This window comes from Rhinatrema bivittatum, chromosome 15 (assembly GCF_901001135.1).
Source record: "Rhinatrema bivittatum chromosome 15, aRhiBiv1.1, whole genome shotgun sequence".
NCBI classification, from domain to species: Eukaryota; Metazoa; Chordata; class Amphibia; order Gymnophiona; family Rhinatrematidae; genus Rhinatrema; species Rhinatrema bivittatum.
The window spans coordinates 31384948-31404317 of NC_042629.1; the positions used below are offsets into that span (position 1 = coordinate 31384948).

Sequence of the window (19370 nt, forward strand, 5' to 3'; positions counted from 1 at the left end):
GGGGCCTCGTTCTCTCTTACTTTGTAGATTGCAGTCTGGAACCAGTACTCGCTCCTCAAGGGCCCTTGTTCCTGGACTTCTTCGCAATTCACTTCTGCCTGGAAGTCATCGCTGCCTACTACATCTGTGAGTTACCATCGCTCTCTCAGAGCTTTCCCTGGAACCAGGTACTCGCTCCTCGAGGGCCTTCTTCATTCCAGCTCCTGGGCTTCTATGAGACATTGTGTGAGTCTTACCATCTGGTTCTATCCATGAACTCTGCATACCCTGCCTACTCACTATATTTCAGTTTCTCTACAGCTCAGCCTCCAGGGATCGCTGTTCCAGTATCTGAGGGACTACAGCCCAGCCGGGCATTCCAGCTCACTACTGCCACCTCTGGTGGTTCAGTATACTGTCTAATAAAAGAACTAGTGTGCGTCTGTCTCCATACTCTGAGCCTGACCGGTGGTCCCTCTCGGGATCTTCCCCCGGGGGCGTGGTCATCTGCCACCGGTCCAAGGATCCACTCACAACTCTCCTAAATAACAACACAAGCCCCAGAGTGGACAGAGAGTAAAAGGAAAACCAAACTTGGAATCACATACCAGGGTGGAATGGAGTCAGACTGGCAGCACTTGCCCTCATATGTGATGTGCACAGGAAGTCAAGCAGTGCTAGTATGGATTTTCAACACCTAAGGAAAGTCAGCCTTGATTAACTTAGACATCTGTGTGTATATATAACCAGCCCTAAATGCAACTGTTTTAGTCTTAAATGAAAAGATGGAGTTACAGATTAGAACTGGTGGAAAAATATTCTACACTTGTTCAGGTGAAATAGAATGGCATCAGTGACCAGACGATGAATTCTGCACCTGGATTAGGGCTGATTAAAGTTTCACATTTTGTGAAGTCCAGGCTGAATTTCACCTCCTGGCCTTTGTATAGTCAACTACTGGCTGCAGGTCATCCAGGACCAGGAGAGCCAGTTCCTGTTAAGCCCTCACACACTGCGCCCGATCTTGCAGGAAATCACGTGAAATACCATCCCACAGGAGGGACCTGGTCCCTTCAGGCTGAGGGATACAGGGAGCAGAAAGAAAGCAGGAGGGTTTACAAGCTCTGGCCAAGCTGTGCCGCCGTGAAGGTGAGGAGGGGATAAAATATGGAGAAACGTAAGAAGTTGTGAGTGAAGGCTCGTTGCGCCGCAGACCCGAATGATCTGGAAAATGAGCAGGAAGAAGCTGAAGGAGCAAAGCGTGCGCCTGTGTCCCATTGCTAGCCTGCGCCGGGCCAGGTCATATGACGTCATTCCTAGTTGTAGGACGACTTTTGCACCTTCCCTCAGGCTCTTTCACAAAGATTTCATTTTGCTTTTGTTGTGCCTCATTGCATGAGTACCTGTAGCACAGGGCAGGCACTGTCCCCACCCTCAAAAAATATATATATATTCTTCTGAATCTCCTTCTGTACAGGTAATTAGATGCAGAAGATTATTTACATACGCGCAGTTATCAGACCAACTATAAATAGATTTTTCTCTCTGACACAGAACGAGTAAAACCTCCCCGACCTGTCCTGCTTGAGAGCGGCGCCGACCCTGAAACCTCTCTCTGCTTATGCCGAGCCCAATAGGTTAAAACTTGCTTTATCTTTGCCTGAAAGTCCCAGATGCCACCCCCCCTCCCCCCAGAGCGACTTTCTCAAAGCTTCAGTTGTCACCAGTGATTCATCCCTAAAAAAATAAAAAAGCGTTGACACCTCTTCATGCCAAAAAAAAAACAAGCACCCTAAAGTATCTCTGGAAGTACAGAGTCACCACTGGCTCCAATTTATTTACAGGACAGGCTGATCCTGGTTTTACCCCATGATTCAGATTTCCCTAAGGAAAAGCAGATCATGGGGAGAGGGAACGGGCAAAGGGTGTGAAGGCAGGACCGGACTGGCCTCAAAAAATGGAGCCGTCAGCAATGCTAGAGGGACAGCATTTCATAACCAGGCATCCACTCTCTCTCTCTGCTCCCTGGCCACATCAGGGAGGTTTATTAAATAACTCTCCAGACCCCCTTTGCCTCGCTGTAAACCCATTCTCCCCATTTGTTTTTAGGCCCAGAACCTTTTCTCTGCTCCTTTGGACTTCCAGCTCAGTCAGCATTGGCCTCTTGGGTTACTGGGCCATGAAGTTTCATTCACAATGTTAACACCACAGCTCCTGGCAGATGCCTGTGAAGCTGAATTCTGCTGCATAGGCTTGTGACAGGGACTCGATGGGAGACACCTGTGGGGTTTCACCTTTTTAAATTTAAATTTGTTGATTTATATTCCCCCTTTCGTGACTGCTCAGTGTGAGAGTATGCGTGTGACAGAGCGTTTAGAGAGAGTGTGAATGAGCATGTATGTGCGAGAACGAGAGGAGTGAGGCTGAGACAGAGGAGAAAGCTCGTGTGCACCTAATCCACAGCAATCTCAGGGTGATTGGAAATCAAAAGCTCCCAGGTATGGTAATACTTCAGCAAGCAGTACTATTGTTCCCGAGGAGCTGCCCACACAGGGCAGAATTAGGACATGTACCTTTCATTACTGGTCTTTCGCCAATGTTCTGGATATTGTTGATAGCAAACTGGATGGTGTCCTCCGACAGATTCTCAGCAAACAAGTATCCCAGGTACCAGGCACACGTGGAGGCCAGCAGCAGGGCTATGGCCTTCACCACATCTGGAAATCAAAGAGGAGAATAGTGATAATTTAGGAACCCGGAATGGAAGTCAGCAACACATTGGCCCTTGGCAGAAAGAAAGAAGCCACAGACAGCTTTGACTCCCAAGGTCCTTAAATACTGAGAGCTGTTGCCAGTTTATAGGGACCTTGTTGCCTGCCCAAATCGCTCCCAGCCTACTGTGTCAGCATAGAGCCTGCTCGATTTCTGGTCGTATGACCCCCTAATCTTCCCTGCGCTAACCCCCACTCCCCGGTTCCCCTTCTCTTTCCCACACAAGCTTGAATGCCCTCACTGCTTCGGTCGCCACCATCTCTGCAGGTGGGGATGCCAGACATCCAGTGCCCTCTCAGTAAAGACATTTCTCTCATATCAGCTCCGGGCCTTCCACCTGTGAACTTCCCAGCAGGACCCTTCTTCTTTCATGGCGGCCTGGCAGATGACAACAGATAATGACCCCCAACTGACCTTGTTAGAGCGACGCAAATGGGAACATTTCCTAGCTGCAGGGCTAAATCTGTAGGCAAAAAAGGAACTGTGACATGGATGGGGGGGGGGGGGGGCCCAGATGTGAACGCTCCCCTACACACACCCTGTACAGCCGTCCTCCCACAAATTAAGCTCTGTCTAGCTGTCGGCTGTCCAAGCTTGACCGCCTAATCTCCCTTCATTGCCTCACCCAGCTATCAATCATGCAAGCCCAACTTCTTGTTCAAGTCAGTTTTGCCATCTTCCTTCTTTAGTCCTCTTATCTTAGGTAGACGAGTACAAAGGTTTTCAGTTCTTAAAACTAAAAAACACCCAGTCCCTTCTCCCACTCATTTAAATTTACTCAGCTTTTGATTTCGTTTTGGTTTCTTGCTTATCCAAAATGAAACAAAAACAATTAAATAAAAACACAAGGAAAGCGTCCCCTTCTGCCCACCAAACCCACTTAAACAAAAGAGGGTCTTTTGGCCCACCAGCACCTTTGCAAGCTCCCCCTCCCCTGTAGGTCTTTTGAGGGCAGCTCCGGATTTTCAAAATGGCCGCCCGCGACTGTGAGGCCAGCGCCATCATCATGTTGCATGGGGAAGATCGGATGGGTCCTGCGGCCAGATGGGGGCAGGAGGAGGGACATGGAGGCGGGGGTTTTTTTTTTCCTTTTTAAATAAATGATGGCAGCAGTTGCTTCTTCAGAAATTAAACAAAATTTTGTTTTGTTTTCTTTCAAAACCAAACCGAACAGAAAAATGTCAACAAAATGAACTTCTTTCATTCCAAAATGACAGCACTTCCCTACTCAATTTCTTCCCTTCTTTCCATATCGGTCTCGAGCATGCTTACATTCTGCCACCACCAGATTATTCCAGGCTTCCCTCACTGCTTTATTGCAACCTTCAAGCCATCAGAGATCGTTACTGCGAGATCTCTTCTCTTCAGCACTTTCCAATTCTTACCCTCCTACTTGATAAGTGGCTAATGCTTTTTTTTTTTCTGCCCTGGACGCAGATTCCAAGCCTTTAGCCCATCTTTCCTGCTTTTTCCGAGTCCCCTTAGGGAGTGAGGGTAGAGGCTGTATTCCTCCCCTCCACAGCAGGGGCGGGGGGCTTCTGAGCCAACACAGGAATTATCTAAACATGTTGAACAGGAGGACGCCAGAGCAGGCAGAAGCACAATACTCCTATGATGTTTGCCTCAGTCTGACTCACTCTTTGATAAGCCTGCTAGGCCTCTGCAATTATTCAGGAAGCCAGTGGTCGCTCCCTATGTAGGTTTTCTAATGCATTTGGAATTTATTGGTTTTGTCCTGTGGGTTATTACACCAGTAGCTCTATAAAGGGACTCTGCACTATACATCTAGCATTGCTAGGCATAGTTTGGCAGCACTCTGCCAGTGTCAGATACTTTGTTCCATTGGTGTATTTCAAGACCATAACCTAATATGTTGCTGCGTGAAGATGCCCTTGGTAGCTGGTAAATTATTTTTGTATGTAATTCCTGGCTACTAAACTCTGGAGAACTTGTGGAACCAACTGGACAAGCAGACATCCCCTGCTCCCTTGCGATTCTTCCTGATGGGGAGAAAGGGGAAAGCCTTTCACCACTCTTAAAAGGTGAATTTTCACAATGTTGCGTGTTAAAAATGAGCATATATGCACAGCTTGTGCTCCTACCATGTGACAGGGGCTGACCAATGGCACCGGTAGCCCCTGTGACATAGTAAGGGCAAAGGCTATCGGCGCCATTTTGATTACTGGCAGCCGATGGCCCGAGTGCAGGAGATCGCTCCCGGACCCCTGTAGCTCAGCCCATTTAGGCCTCCTGTCCCCTGAAGGGATTTTCACAGCAAGTTATGTACCCTAGTTAGACTGGGCAGCGGGAGATGAGTGGACGGCTCGGGATGAGACCAACTAATTCATTACGAGTCACAGTGCCACTGCTTTTTTTTTTTTTGCTGAGAGCTGGCAGGCCCGGCAGTCTTTGACAGGAGGAGCACTGTTCGGTTGCAAGCAATACGCGGAGGATATCAGCCTCTTGCAGGGAGTTCAGGACACTACCCGATGGCCCCCGCAGTCCCTTCTCAGACACAGAGGGGAGGGGGGAGGAAGGAAGAGATTTTTGATACTGGGCTTTAGAGAAGTTGGCTTTAGAGGCAAAAACTCACAGTAAAAACTTTTTTAAATATATCCGAAGCAGAAAGCCTGTGAGGGAGTCAGTTAGACCGTTAGATGATCGAGGGGTTAAAGGGGCACTTAGAGAAGATAAGGCCATCGCGGAAAGATTAAATGATTTCTTTGCTTCGGTGTTTACTGAAGAGGATGTTGGAGAGGTACCCGTAATGGAGAAGGTTTTCATGGGTAATGATTCAGATGGACTGAATCCAATCACGGTGAACCTAGAAGATGTGGTAGGCCTGATTGACAAACTGAAGAGTAGTAAATCACCTGGACTGGATGGTATACACCCCAGAGTTCTGAAGGAACTAAAAAATGAAATTTCAGACCTATTGGTAAAAATTTGTAACATTAAAATCATTCATTGTACCTGAAGACTGGAGGATAGCTAATGTAACCCCAATATTTAAAAAGGGCTCCAGGGGCGATCCGGAAAACTACAGACCGGTTAGCCTGACTTCAGTGCCAGGAAAAATAGTGGAAAGTGTTCTAAACATCAAAATCACAGAACATATAGAAAGACATGGTTTAATGGAACAAAGTCAGCATGGCTTTACCCAGGGCAAGTCTTGCCTCACAAATCTGCTTCACTTTTTTGAAGGAGTTAATAAACATGTGGATAAAGGTGAACCGGTAGATGTAGTATACTTGGATTTTCAGAAGGCGTTTGACAAAGTTCCTCATGAGAGGCTTCTAGGAAAAGTAAAAAGTCATGGGATAGGTGGCGATGTCCTTTCGTGGATTGCAAACTGGCTAAAAGACAGGAAACAGAGTAGGATTAAATGGTCAATTTTCTCAGTGGAAGGGAGTGGACAGTGTAGTGCCTCAGGGATCTGTATTGGGACCCTTACTTTTCAATATATTTATAAATTATCTGGAAAGAAATACAACGAGTGAGATAATCAAATTTGCAGATGACACAAAATTGTTCAGAGTAGTTAAATCACAAGCAGATTGTGATAAATTGCAGGAAGACCTTGTGAGACTGGAAAATTGGGCATCCAAATGGCAGATGAAATTTAATGTGGATAAGTGCAAGGTGATGCATATAGGAAAAAATAACCCATGCTATAATTACACAATGTTGGGTTCCATATTAGGTGCTACAACCCGAGAAAGAGATCTAGGTGTCATAGTGGATAACACATTGAAATCGTCGGTACAGTGTGCTGTGGCAGTCAAAAAAGCAAACAGAATGTTGGGAATTATTAGAAAGGGAATGGTGAATAAAACGGAAAATGTCATAATGCCTCTGTATTGCTCCATGGTGAGACCGCACCTTGAATACTGTGTACAATTCTGGTCGCCGCATCTCAAAAAAGATATAATTGTGATGGAGAAGGTACAGAGAAGGACTACCAAAATGATAAGGGGAATGGAACAACTCCCCTATGAGGAAAGACTAAAGAGGTTAGGACTTTTCAGCTTGGAGAGGAGACGGCTGAGGGGGGATATGATAGAGATGTTTAAAATCATGAGAGGTCTAGAACGGGTAGATGTGAATCGGTTATTTACTCTTTCGGATAGTAGAAAGACTAGGGGGCATTCCATGAAGTTAGCATGGGGCACATTTAAAACTAATCGGAGAAAGTTCTTTTTTACTCAACGCACAATTAAACGCTGGAATTTGTTGCCAGAGGATGTGGTTAGTGCAGTTAGTATAGCTGTGTTTAAAAAAGGATTGGATAAGTTCTTGGAGGAGAAGTCCATTGCCTGCTATTAAGTTCACTTAGAGAATAGCCACTGCCATTAGCAATGGTAACATGGAATAGACTTAGTTTTTGGGTACTTGCCAGGTTCTTATGGCCTGGATTGGCCACTGTTGGAAACAGGATGCTGGGCTTGATGGACCCTTGGTCTGACCCAGTATGGCATTTTCTTATGTTATGTTCTTATTTGAGCATTTGCTGCTTTTACTCTGGTGACATCCATCACCACCTTAAAAATGCAGTTTATTCATCGGCATGGTAGACAAATCTGTGCATTACACTTAAACCTGGCCTTCCTTGTTCTTCCCAGCTCACTGATAATTTAAATGTGTATACCAGGTGTTGGTGCAAGAGAATATGAGTTGCATATTTCAGGGGTGGTTCTGTTATTAGGCAAGGTGAGGCAGTCACCTCAGGCGGCAGATTTTTGGGGATGGCAGTAAAGAAGAAGACCTGTGCAGCTCCACGGTTTAGGGAAGTAGCCGTGGGATTCCCACCCCCTACCATCAGGAAGCAGACCCAGTGTAGTCAGTGATAGGAGAAACAGGATGAAATGAGATGGAAGGAGAGAAGGACAGCAAGGTTATATGGAGGTAGTGTGATTGGGAGAGAGTGCAACACACAAACACACCTGGTGGCAGATGGAGGAAGGATGGAAAGCAGGTGGTAGGCTTGCCAGCTTCCGGGAAATAATTATCACTGACACTACTCTGCCTCCACCCTTTCCCAGCATTTCAAATCAAAAAACTCCAAGGGGGCCCCCCCCATCCCATTCCTCACCTCAGGCAGCAGTGGTATTCATTCCCAGCCCTCAAGGGATGCCTGAGATAGATTTGCATACAAATATATTCATGCATATTCATGAGAGAGATCCTGAAAACCAGACCAGTTGTCGACCCTCAAGGGCTGGGAGTGAAAACCACTGCTCTAAGGGCAGAGAATACTCCGGTCCTAAAGAGCCACCACCAGGCCTGATTGTCAGGATATCCACAATGAATATGCAAGCACTACCTCTACTGTACACAAATCTCTCTCCTGCATATTCATTATGGGTATTATGACCCTTGAGGACCAAAACTGATTGCCCCGGTCTTTATGTGCAGCACTTTTCTGGTTCCTGAAATACTAAAAGCGGTGTTGGTTTACTTTAGGGTGTTCATTGGCTCACATGCACTATTAGGATACGTCTAGTCAGGGACAGATCTGCCCAGACGTCTGTCTGCATCATTAGACAGAGCACATTCAGATGAAGCTCCTTCTTATTGGCCTCTTCTGTGCAAGTCAGCAGAGAGCACTGGATTTGGATAGTTCAGATTTACTTACTTATGGTTATTTTCATGCCCAGGAGGGCTCACAATCTAAGTTTAGATATTTACTTGCATTTATTACCCACCTTTAATGGAGACAAAATTCTCCCCAAGCAGGATTTGAACCTTGGCTTCCCTGCTGCTTTAATCCCCGGGCTACTCCTCCACTCTCTGTGAGTGTGGTACTAAATTACTACTCACTTCTTCCTTTAGATTTGAGAGCTGGGCCCATCGGCTGCCTGGGTTCTGGTTCTTCCTGGGCATGGCGCCTGTAATCCCAGACCCTTGTGGGTCCAGATCTTGTTTCAGGCCAAGGAGTCAGGGGCAAGGGTTCTGGGATTTGACAGGTGCAAGAAGCAGGAGCTTCTCCCTGGGAGCCATGTGGCTGGAAACTGGATCTCGAATCATGTGCAGATTAGGGATGTGAATCGTTTTCCGTACGGAAAATGGCGCCGGCAGGAGATCGACTGCAGGAGGTTGTTCAGCGGGGGTTCCGGACCGCCGCTGAACGACCTCCTGCAGTCGATCTCCTGCCGGCGCCATTTTCCGTACGGAAAACGATTCGCGGCAAGAAATCGCTTCCTGAACCCCGCTGGACTACCAGAAACTTTTGGCCAGCTTGGGGGGGCCTCCTGACCCCCACAAGACTTGCCAAAAGTCCAGCGGGGGTCCGGAACGACCTCCTGCGTCGAATCGTTTTTGTCTATGGCCGCCGCCATTTTGCGGCGGCCATTTTGCAAAATTGCGCCGGCTGAAGACAAAAGGATTCAATTGAGGGGGCCGTTCCGGACCGCCGCCGTTCTGGACCACCGGGTAATTTAAAGCATTTGGGGGGGGGGTTCGGGAGGGTGGGGGATTTAATTTAAAGGGTCGGGGGTGGGTTTTAGGGGGTTGGCTCACGATTTTAACGATTTTTCACGATATTTTTAAAACCCAAACGGCAACAATACGATTCCCTCCCCCTCCCAGCCGAAATCGATCGTTAAGACGATCGAGGACACGATTCACATCTCTAGTGCAGATGGGACCTCTGTCCATGCAGTTTTTAAATCTTGTAATTTTCTGCATTTTCTTGCCTCTCTGGTGAAGGCCTATCTTACCCAAGGAATGCAAGGTTTCTGTATGTGTTTGTGGTGGCCTGCAGTCTTACTCCTGTCAGGAGAGCTTCCCACCCTGGGAAGATGTCTGCTTGGCTTGCTTCTGCCCTGTTTATTAAAAAATGCACAAACTTATTCTGGCTGGTTTCTTTTCATGCCAACAAGGGAGCTCGCCAACCTTCTTCTAGTCCATTTTGATGATGTCAGTAAGTTGTTTCCTTTCACACACTGAGAACCCCCCCATATCCTGCCCCAAGATCCTAGAGATCGCCTCACTAAGTGCTTCTCCCAGTCCCCTATACTCCTAATTGGCATGAATCCAGGATCCTCCAAGGACACTGCCCAAGCTAAACCCATGCCTTGGCATACGAGAGAAGCCAGAAGAGGGCTACAGAAGCAGAGAAGGACTGCCAGCTGCAAAATAATCTCTTGTGGTGGCTGGCGATTGTGAAACAGCCAAAGTCACAAACTACACGGCTTTACTTATGCCGCATGAAGACAGGGCGTGTTCACCACTCCTCCCCCGTTTCCTCGCACACAGGTCTTTGATTACTGGAACAGTCAGATGCGTCTCTCTCACACACACACACACACACACCACGGGCAGCAGCAGTAGTGCAAGCTTCACACACACACACACACATATGTGTCAAGCAGCTGCTGCCCGGCCTTTCCTAGGGTGGGCGTCAGACCCTGGTACAGAAAGGACATTGGGATTGGGGGCGAGGAGGGCTTCTAACCCCCCATCTTACTGCCTGCCCTTGGCTCCAGCGCTAAAGTTTCAGACACCAGAAGAAAAAGATTCCACGCTGCAGATTTTCCCATCACAGGAAGTACAGAACACGTAGGGCGATCCAGTCTCATGTAATCCCCAGACTGGAAAAGCACCGTTTCTTGTAGGCTGAAGTCAAATATTTCTAGAACATCCCAAGGATTTCATTGCCACCCAATGCACGAGTCCAAACCCTACATCCTGGAACTGAATTAAGAGCACTGCTGATTAAAGATCTGCACCCTGGTGCACTCGAGCGGCTGCCGCTGGGTCACTGGTGCACACTCGCATGCACGAAGAGGATACAATAAGAAAAGAGAGCTGAGGTAGGCTGGGTGGATTTCACCCCTTCTAACCTCTGACTGGTGCAAAGATGTTCGATAGCGATTAAAAGGGAAGGCAGCCAGGGGAGGTCACTCCTGTGTAAAATCGCTCTCGCCACCAAGACCAGCATTCCAGACAAGAACAGCTGCTCAAAAACCCCAGCAAGATTTCAGGCCTTGCCACGAACGTAAAATTAAAGCTGGAGTGCCACCCTCCTGAGTTCTGCCAGCATGCAATAACCTTTGCATTTCCTTACAAGCACAGGCACGGATGTGGCACAAGCCTGAAGCGTCACGTGTTTTACCTTGGGTTTGAATATAGCCCAAGCTGCCGATGTCTGTAGACAAAAAACCACCATGCACAGAACACTGCAGAACGTCCGGCCCCAAACCCTCACATGCAATATAAACTGGTAACACTGAGGCCGACTGGCACAACAGCAGAGAAGGGCCAATAAATGTTAACTTATTTTCACCATTCCAGATCTGCACACGTCAGTGTGGTGTCAGTGGGTCATGTGCGGCACTGCTTAAAGAAAGCACGGGTGCGGGGGTTTAAGCCCCAGCTGCCATGAAAGACCACCCTTGCCACTCCCCTCTCTTCTCCATTCCTCCTCTCCCCCCCCAGGCTCTGGATCGGCCCGAGAGGAAGGCAGTAGGCCACCCTAAAAAAGAAAAAAAGAAAATACAGTTAATGGGTGCTCATCACACCACATTACCCCTCCCCCTCCCCATTACACCCATCACAAGGGGTGAGCAGACAGGGTGACCGCCCAGAGTGCCAAACTGGATGGGGGAGGGGCTGGCGCCACCCTGTCCCTTTCAATCGGTCTGGAAGACTTTCAGCCTAAAAGGAAAGGAGACGGGGGGGGGGGGGGGGGGGGCGCCAAAAACAGATGCTTGCCCCGGCCACCGTTTTGTCCAGCGACTGTCCTTCACACACAGAATCACACTGTGCGGCACACACCGTCACACTAAGCCAGAACTGCACCGCGTCACGCCACACCACTACCCGCTCTTCCACCAAAGCCGCTGCTAAATTTAAGAGAGAGAGAAGCATCACACCAGTCCCAGCTCTCGTCTACACACACACACACACACACGCGCGCGCGCGCGCGCAGCCTGCTGGGCGTCTACGCGCAGTACGCAGGGCTTAGCAAGACACGGGGCAGGCGCACACGTGCGCACGCGGCCTGCATCCCCAGAGCTGCAGGCAGTGCGCATCTCATAGAAATAGATCAGCTCTGTAGAGAGAGGCTTCAAAGCATCAGAGCCAAACACTCAAAAAGTGCTGAAGGCCAGCATCGGTTTCAGCCCTTAAACGTGGACAAGCGTTCCTACCAACAGAAGGAGTGAGCGAGCATCTTGGTCCGTCCGCAGTTCACCATCAATCTCTCGTCTTTAGGTTCAAGTCCACCTCTCCTTAGGTTCTGACCTCCCCCTCCCCCCACCTATTTGCTGAAGTAAATCCTCGCATGTCCCGCTGCATTTGTGCGTTCCCCCTCCCCCTGCATCAGTTTTCCTTGGCTCTTGGTCCAATTTCATTTAAAATGTTTATTCTGCAGCACCGAACCAGAAGCGGCTCCAATCTCGCTGCCGGGCGTGACGTGCAGGTAGCAGGAGGGCCCGCGAGCGCAGAGGCACGATGAAAAGGTAGACCCTGCCACATCACCGAAGCAGCGGCGACCCGAACCGGAGAGAATTACAGGGAACGAAGAAGCTGCGCGGTCACCTGGGATGCTCCCAGAGCCACCGATAAAACCCGACGACGGCTGCTAGAAGTGTCCGTAGAACAGGCAGAAACGGAGAAGACCCTCAAGTACCCAAACATGCAGACAGACAGGAGGATGCAGAAATTAGTCCCTCTGACCCAGATGTATTTAGCACCAGACAGATGCAGCTTGCCACGCGGCCTGTAGTATATATATTTCATCCCAGGAACTCCAAAAGCAAAAAAACTTTCTTTGGCACAATTCAGCTGTTAAGGGGGACCCTAGCAGCAAATCAATCTGAGAGAGACAGATTGTATTTAAGCAAGGTGTCTGGCTTAAGCAGAGGCTCACTCCTGTTTTGCTGTGCATGAAACTCACTCATTTGAAAGAACACTAGAACTCCCATGCATCAGATAATGCACCCTATGGCGCGCACGTACACACACAAGCCACATCGCACTACACACACAGGCAGAAACGTGGTGGTTTGCTGAGGTCCCGACAGTACATATAACATACACAGTGTTCCAGGTGGTCACAGGCAGCACCAGTTTCCCAGTCTTCTTGCTTTTCCTACCTTCTCCCGCAATCGGGCCTTCTGCGTTCAGCAGTCCCCCTCCCCCCGATCAGCAACTGGATGCCTGTGTCCGCTGAAACCAGCCCCTGAAGAGCCGGTGTCGCATCAGTGCAGTTAACACACTGTGTCCAGCAACGTCACCTGTCAGCGGCCTCTCTCAGAACGGCCAGTGAAGGTCACGAGTGGGTGCTCTGGGACACCCCCCTCCCCCCCTCCCGTGGCAGCTGGGCTCCTCTTCTTACACATCAGCCAGGCCGCCACAGGAGCCACAATTTCAGCAGCTAAAGAAACAACAAAAATAGCAGTATCAACTGAAAATACATTTCCTGCTTTGTGGTCAGTCTCATCCTCATCCTGTTCTCAGTCTCTTGGTCATGAATTTGGCTGCCCTGTGTGAAAAAAAGTGTTGCCGCCCTCCCCCCAGAAAATTTGTGTTGTTTTCCCCAGTGACCAACACACTATAGAAACTGTCAGTCTCACGCTCTGTCCCAGCCCCCCTGTCACAACAACAACAAAAAAGCTCTGATTTCCTCAGACAATCCCCCTCCCCGAGCCTATTTTACCTCATCCACAGGTCTCACATTTCTAAATTGTGCAGGAATGATCCCTCCCCACCTATCAGTACATAAAATTTGGCGCCGGCTGGGCCCTGTAGCCGGCACCAGTTTGTTGTACAGAAAACCCTGCTAAAGAGGACACTTGGAACCCATCGAGTATTATTGTATTGTTACACGTCTCAGGTGAGGGTTTTGGCCCTCGGACAGCTTTTGGGTAAACTGAATGACAGCGATATAGTAAAATTCCTATCCACACAACAGTACTAACTGCAAGCACTCAAGCAGGAACAACCTTATCTATGAAAAGACAAAATGTTACACCAGGCCCTAAAACACCACCTGTTAGGAAAGCAGAACAAACCAGTCTGCTCTAAAATCCTACATAGAAACCACACGCTAGCAGAATACCTCCCCTTGCTTACACATGCAGAACCCAGACAGACCCTCTCCAAATACAGACCAAAGAGACCATAAAAGACAAATAGAAATGTGTACCGAGAATTTGAACTGGAAACTGAAACCACCTAAGACTCTGTATGCAATGGAAAAACAGAATCATCAAACAATGAAATCAAGAAATATAAATAGATTATAATAAACCATACTAATAAAGAATATTGCCAAAATGACAAATAGAATAATATCCAATCATTAAGAAATCATATAATATGTTTTTAAAATGTCCAAACAGCAATAAAATATTTCAAAATAGCAGACACATCAAACACCCAATAATTAAAACAAGGGAAAAATCCCCCTCTTCTCACACCTGAAAACTTTTGATTTCCAGTCACCCTGAGCTTGTGATTTGGTGAGGGTAGCATAAGCTTTTTTGACATCCCCCATGGCAGGCTCCCATTCACTCACACACACATCCATTCCCCTAGGCAGGTTCCCGTTCACATACACACTCCCATCCCTCCCCAGACAGACTCCCATTCACTCACACCACACCCACACACCCTCCAGACAGGCTCCCATTCACTCACAACCTTTACGGTGGCAGTGTCTACAGCTCTCTTTTTCCTCTTCTGCTGCTGCCACCACCTATGCCTTACTCCTTGGGTGAGGCCAAGATTCCTTGCAATGCTGCTGAAGTTCTTCCTGTGGCTCTTCCTCATGTGCCAGCCAGCCCGCCCCGTGATGCACAAGATGAGCATACAGGAATTGCTAGTACCACAAATGTTTACCACAGGGCAGGTCGGCACACGAGAAGGAACCAGAACGCAGATCTTTCTCTTCTTCCACCACTGGTGAGATGGAATCCAACAGCAGCCACATGGTCTTCTCGCTGCTCCCTTTGATGGATTCCATCCACCACCCTACTGGGTGTGCCGCCCTTTGCAATTGCACAGTTTGCACACCCAGTAGCGCCGGGCCTGCAGCAGGGGCCTTCACTGGACCACAGACCTTCTCTAGCCCCTGCCTTGAAGGCTACATGATGCAGCAAGGGTAGTCCTATATAAGCCTGCCTCAGTATCGAGTCACCTTTGACTCTTGGCTTTGGCCAACATTGTGTGGCACCAGAAGTCGCTGTCATTGAATAGAACTCACCATTAAGGAGCCATCCATCCCCCTCACTCTCTCCCACCTGGAGGGCTATGGTTGGATGCCTCAACTCTTTTTAGCCCCACCATTTTAGGCCACTTTGGGATCAGTTTGAGAAGGCACTGGAAGAGTAAGGATGTCTAAGTTTTACAGTTAAAGTGACAGCTCATTGTGCACGCCCTGCCAGAGGGTCGTCCTTCTACTAATTTAGTAAAGAGAGAAATTTTTACACCCGATACCCTTTTGGGGTGAAAGGGCTCTCACCAGAGGACCAAGGACCTGTGAGCCCATGCTAAAACCTAGGTGGGCTCACTAGTGATGGATCCTGCTGCGAGAGACAGTGAGGACAAATGATGTATCCAGTTTTAACTTTAGAAGTATTTTTTGGACCTAAAGAGCATGGGCAGGTTTTGGATCCCCCCCCCCCCCCTCTGGGATGCAATGCTGAGGTAGCCTGATCCCCTTTGACTTTGCCCAAGAAGTGTCCCCCAGAAAAATCATCACAGGATGAAAGAACAAGAACAGGAGACCCTAACTGGATCTCCAACTATGGGACCAGCAGGGGCTGGGTTGTCCAAGGAGATGACCTAAGGTAGGACCATACCTGGGAACTCTTGGGATTTGGCCCAGAGACTCAGGAATTCTTCAAGAATTGCTAGGTCTTTGGGCCAACATTCAAAACCTCCAGGTGCTCCTTCTTATAGGAGGTGGCCCCGAACAAAGACTGCAGAGGCCACGTGAGCAGGAAGTAAGAGGCACATAGGCCCATACTGAGCAGGAGGGTCAGCATTTCTACAACCATGGGAGTGGGCCGATTAGCCCTATACGGTGTCCAAAGAAACACCCTGTAGCAGAGCTGCCACGGATCCCATCCTGTTCCTCCTAGTGTGTTCTCAGCCTTGTCCGTACTGCTCCTGCCTACCTTGCTATTCCTTCTATGTTCTGGTATGACGTCTTGCTACTGAACCTTGCCTGAACTCTGCCAGCCTTTATACTCTCCTGTTCTCTGAAACAGCTTGATCTGCACTGGTCCTTGCTCCTAACTGAACCCTCACTCCATGCATCCTGTCAGAGAGGTCCTGCCTGCCACCAGAACCTGGCTGGCGAGGTAGAAGACCTTGCCCTGCTCTGCCATAGAGCCCTGTACCATTCCTACTGGGGGAATACTCAGGACTTAATTTGTGGAGGAATGGCCTAGAATGCATTTCCGGCACTTCTTTTCAGGTTTAAGAGGCAGAATTGCTCTGTTCCAGCCCCTCCCCTCCAGGCAGCCTGCATGGAAGAGAAGTGGAGGGGTTGAGCCTGGAGCACACAGAGAATATCCACTCTGCTTCCTAATTCGGCCCCCCCCCCCCCCCAAATATTATAGGGAACCGATGGGGAAGGGGTGATATTGAAGCAGACACACAAAAAAGTTTGAATTAGCACAGATTTGAAACTTGTAAGCAGAACTGCCAATTGTCAAGGCTTCACTAGTGCTTAATGAATGGTACTACTTCTGACAACTTTCAGATTTATGCTAATTCAATCCCTTTGAGTGTCCATTAGTGAGGAATTCATGTCTGGCAGAACGAGAGAGAGAGAGAGATCTGACCTATCCCTGGCCCCGCCCCTTTGCACAGGACACACCTGAACCTGGCCCCGCCCATCTCACCACCCTCCATAATTACACTTCCTGTTTGCTTACCAATTAAGCCCTGGGAATATCCATATCTAGCATGCCTGCAGGGATGCTTCTTGGCCATCTCCTCCCAATCCTTTCCCTTTATGATGTTTCCTCCTCTCTTCTCCAGTGTCTTAGCAACATCTAAAACCCTCCATTGCTCTACCTGCCCTTTCTTCCCTCTTTATGTCCATCTCACCCTTGCCGATCTCGGGACTTGTTCCTCTCATTGTCCTTCCATCTCACTATATTTGAAAGTTTTATACAACATGTATACTTTTAAAATGCTTTTTATGTTTAAATATCTTTATTAATATCTGCTCAAGAGCAAATAGTACTGCAAGTGGAAATACAGAAAAAAAAGATTACAGTAAGTTCAGTACATAACATGAAAATACCAATAAGCCGGGCATGATAAACACTGCAACCAATCACATGATAACCAGATCAATATAAACTATTACCACTTCTCTCCCCCCCATGTAATAAACCAAACCCTTCATTGGCGAGACTAGACGTGTTCTTGTAAAATACTTTTTAAAACTTGATGTAATAATTGATGGGCCTCAGCTCTCTCTCCTTAGCTGTGTACCTTTTTTTTTTTTTTTTTTTAACCAAATGCTATTTTTGACTTTTTTGACATATTTTCCTGGGCAACTGGAGGGAGCAGGTTGAGTATGGTGTAAGTTGTGCTGGTCTCTGCCTCTCCGCAATGTAGATGAAGTCAACGACCCAAACCTGGACTAGCTGAGATACTTACAGCATATATGGGACTCAGCACATGCATGTACATCCATACAGGGATCCGTGCATACGTTGGGTAAATGTACAGAAACACACAAAGGACTCAATGTGCACACTCAGCAGAGATATATAAATAAAAGGATCCATGAACATACTTACATATATTCACATAGGAATTCATGGACACACTTTGCATATGAATATACTCTACACAAGACTCTCTCTCTCTCTCTCTCTATATATCTATATACACATACATACATACACACATACAAATACACACAGGGCTCTGTGAGCACACACACAAAGAGTTCCATGAGTGCACACAATCCTGCAATGCACATACTCAGCACATCACTAGGGCTCGGTGAGGTACTCAAAGGGCAGATCCCCATGCTGTACTTACTGCTGGAGAGAAAACGATAGGGCAACATGTTCCCAGCCGCAGCACAAGCCCTGGGGACTGCAGTCCCACACGATGTCAGCTCCAACGTCCTGGTGCTCTTCCTGCTCCCGGTACGGGGAAGTGGCAGCTTCCCAAAGCAACACCTGTAACCTGAGTCACTCGCCCGCGCCTCAGCCCGGCGGCCATCTTAGGGAGGGCAAAGAGCCGGGTCCGGACTGCCGCGGCCGCAGGAGAGCGCATCCCTCTCACCCTCCCTCGCCTTTCTCGTTCATTTCTTACAAAGAATGAAGGTGGGGTTACTTGTCGGGTTAATTCGTATTAAGGGAGCCGTTTTTGGAAACTTACGTATCTGGCCAATTGATCATCCACTGCACCTTAAATACTTGCTCTAATGGAGCACAAACTAATTAAATGCATGCATCTTATATTCATATTTGTATCAATTATTCCATTGCTGCACTGTGAATCCTCGTTCATGCCTTGAGCACATTAGTGGTAAAGTGTGTAAAAAAATATTGTAACAAAATTAAATATTATATTGCAATTCAATATATTGCCAAAGTTTTGTAAATCTGGGTACAGGTTGTATACAGCGATCTCTCAATAGAATTTGTTTAAACAAAATAAGAATTACGTTTTTCCTGTTTAATGTTTCAGTCATAAGCTATTGTGACTACTTTGTCTAGTCACTTTTATAGTAAACATTTGGTATGGATAAAATCCACAAAAAAACCTAATTTAGTTATTTATAATTTTTTAGACTAAGAATTTTTTGTCATCAATTAGTTTGCCATTTAAATTTTATTATTAAAAGAAAAAAAGCACAGACAGCTGCTTTTCTACTTACATTGCTTCTACAATCGAGTTTTATTCGGTTTAAGATTGTGCCTCCCCTTAACTTTCAGACCCCTAGGACCCCCTCCCCCTCCCCCGAATTTTGATAATTAACCTCAACAATCATTATGTCCCCACCACCACTCTTCCAGGAATAAGCCTGTAACATCACATAATTGGACAGCATACTTTTTAAATAGAAACCTTGTTGTGTGTGTATTATGTATGTATATGTGTGTGTATATATATATAGTACAAATATGTTTCAGAAATTATGTCATCTGTGATTTTTGGGGCTACATTGCAAAAAAAAAAAAAGCCTCAAGAAATATCTAAATGTATCCATGACTAGAAATTCAGGGAGTGGAGAAGCTCTTCTCTTGTCTGCTCCAGGCTCACCCTCTCGCCTCCTGTTCCCTATTCAGGAGAGGGGAAGGGGCTGAATTAGGGGAGCTGAGTAACTTCTTAAATTCACACCTGTCACACCTCTTTCTCTCTGGCTGCTTGCCTGCTGCCACTGAAGGGAGGGGTGGGAACAATTAGCAATTCGTTTTCTGCTGTCTGAACCAGTGGCGTAGCCAGAATTGATTTTTTGGGTGGGCACAAGGTTAACATGGGTGGGCTGTAGGCATGCAGGTCTACTAGTTGTTTTTTTACTGATAAATAATGCCAAATTATGCAGCATAGCATTCACATCTACGCCTAAGTATGAGGTTTACTTAATGATACAAACATAATTCACGGTGATTTGTGGTACTTTAGCCTTC

General features: G+C 47.5%; 1 protein-coding gene across 1 annotated transcript in view; it reads right to left on the reverse strand.

Moving 5' to 3' along the window:
• Positions 1-17927, reverse strand: part of FAM3B (family with sequence similarity 3 member B) — a 51409-nt gene extending 33482 nt beyond the window's left edge. The window contains exons 1-2 of the mRNA XM_029578738.1: positions 17770-17927; positions 2553-2696 (exon numbers count right to left, since the gene is read on the reverse strand). Coding sequence (XP_029434598.1) covers positions 2553-2696; positions 17770-17797 — 172 coding nt within the window. The 5' untranslated portion in view covers positions 17798-17927. The remainder of the gene's footprint in view (positions 1-2552; positions 2697-17769) is intronic.
• Positions 17928-19370: the final 1443 nt, after the last annotated feature.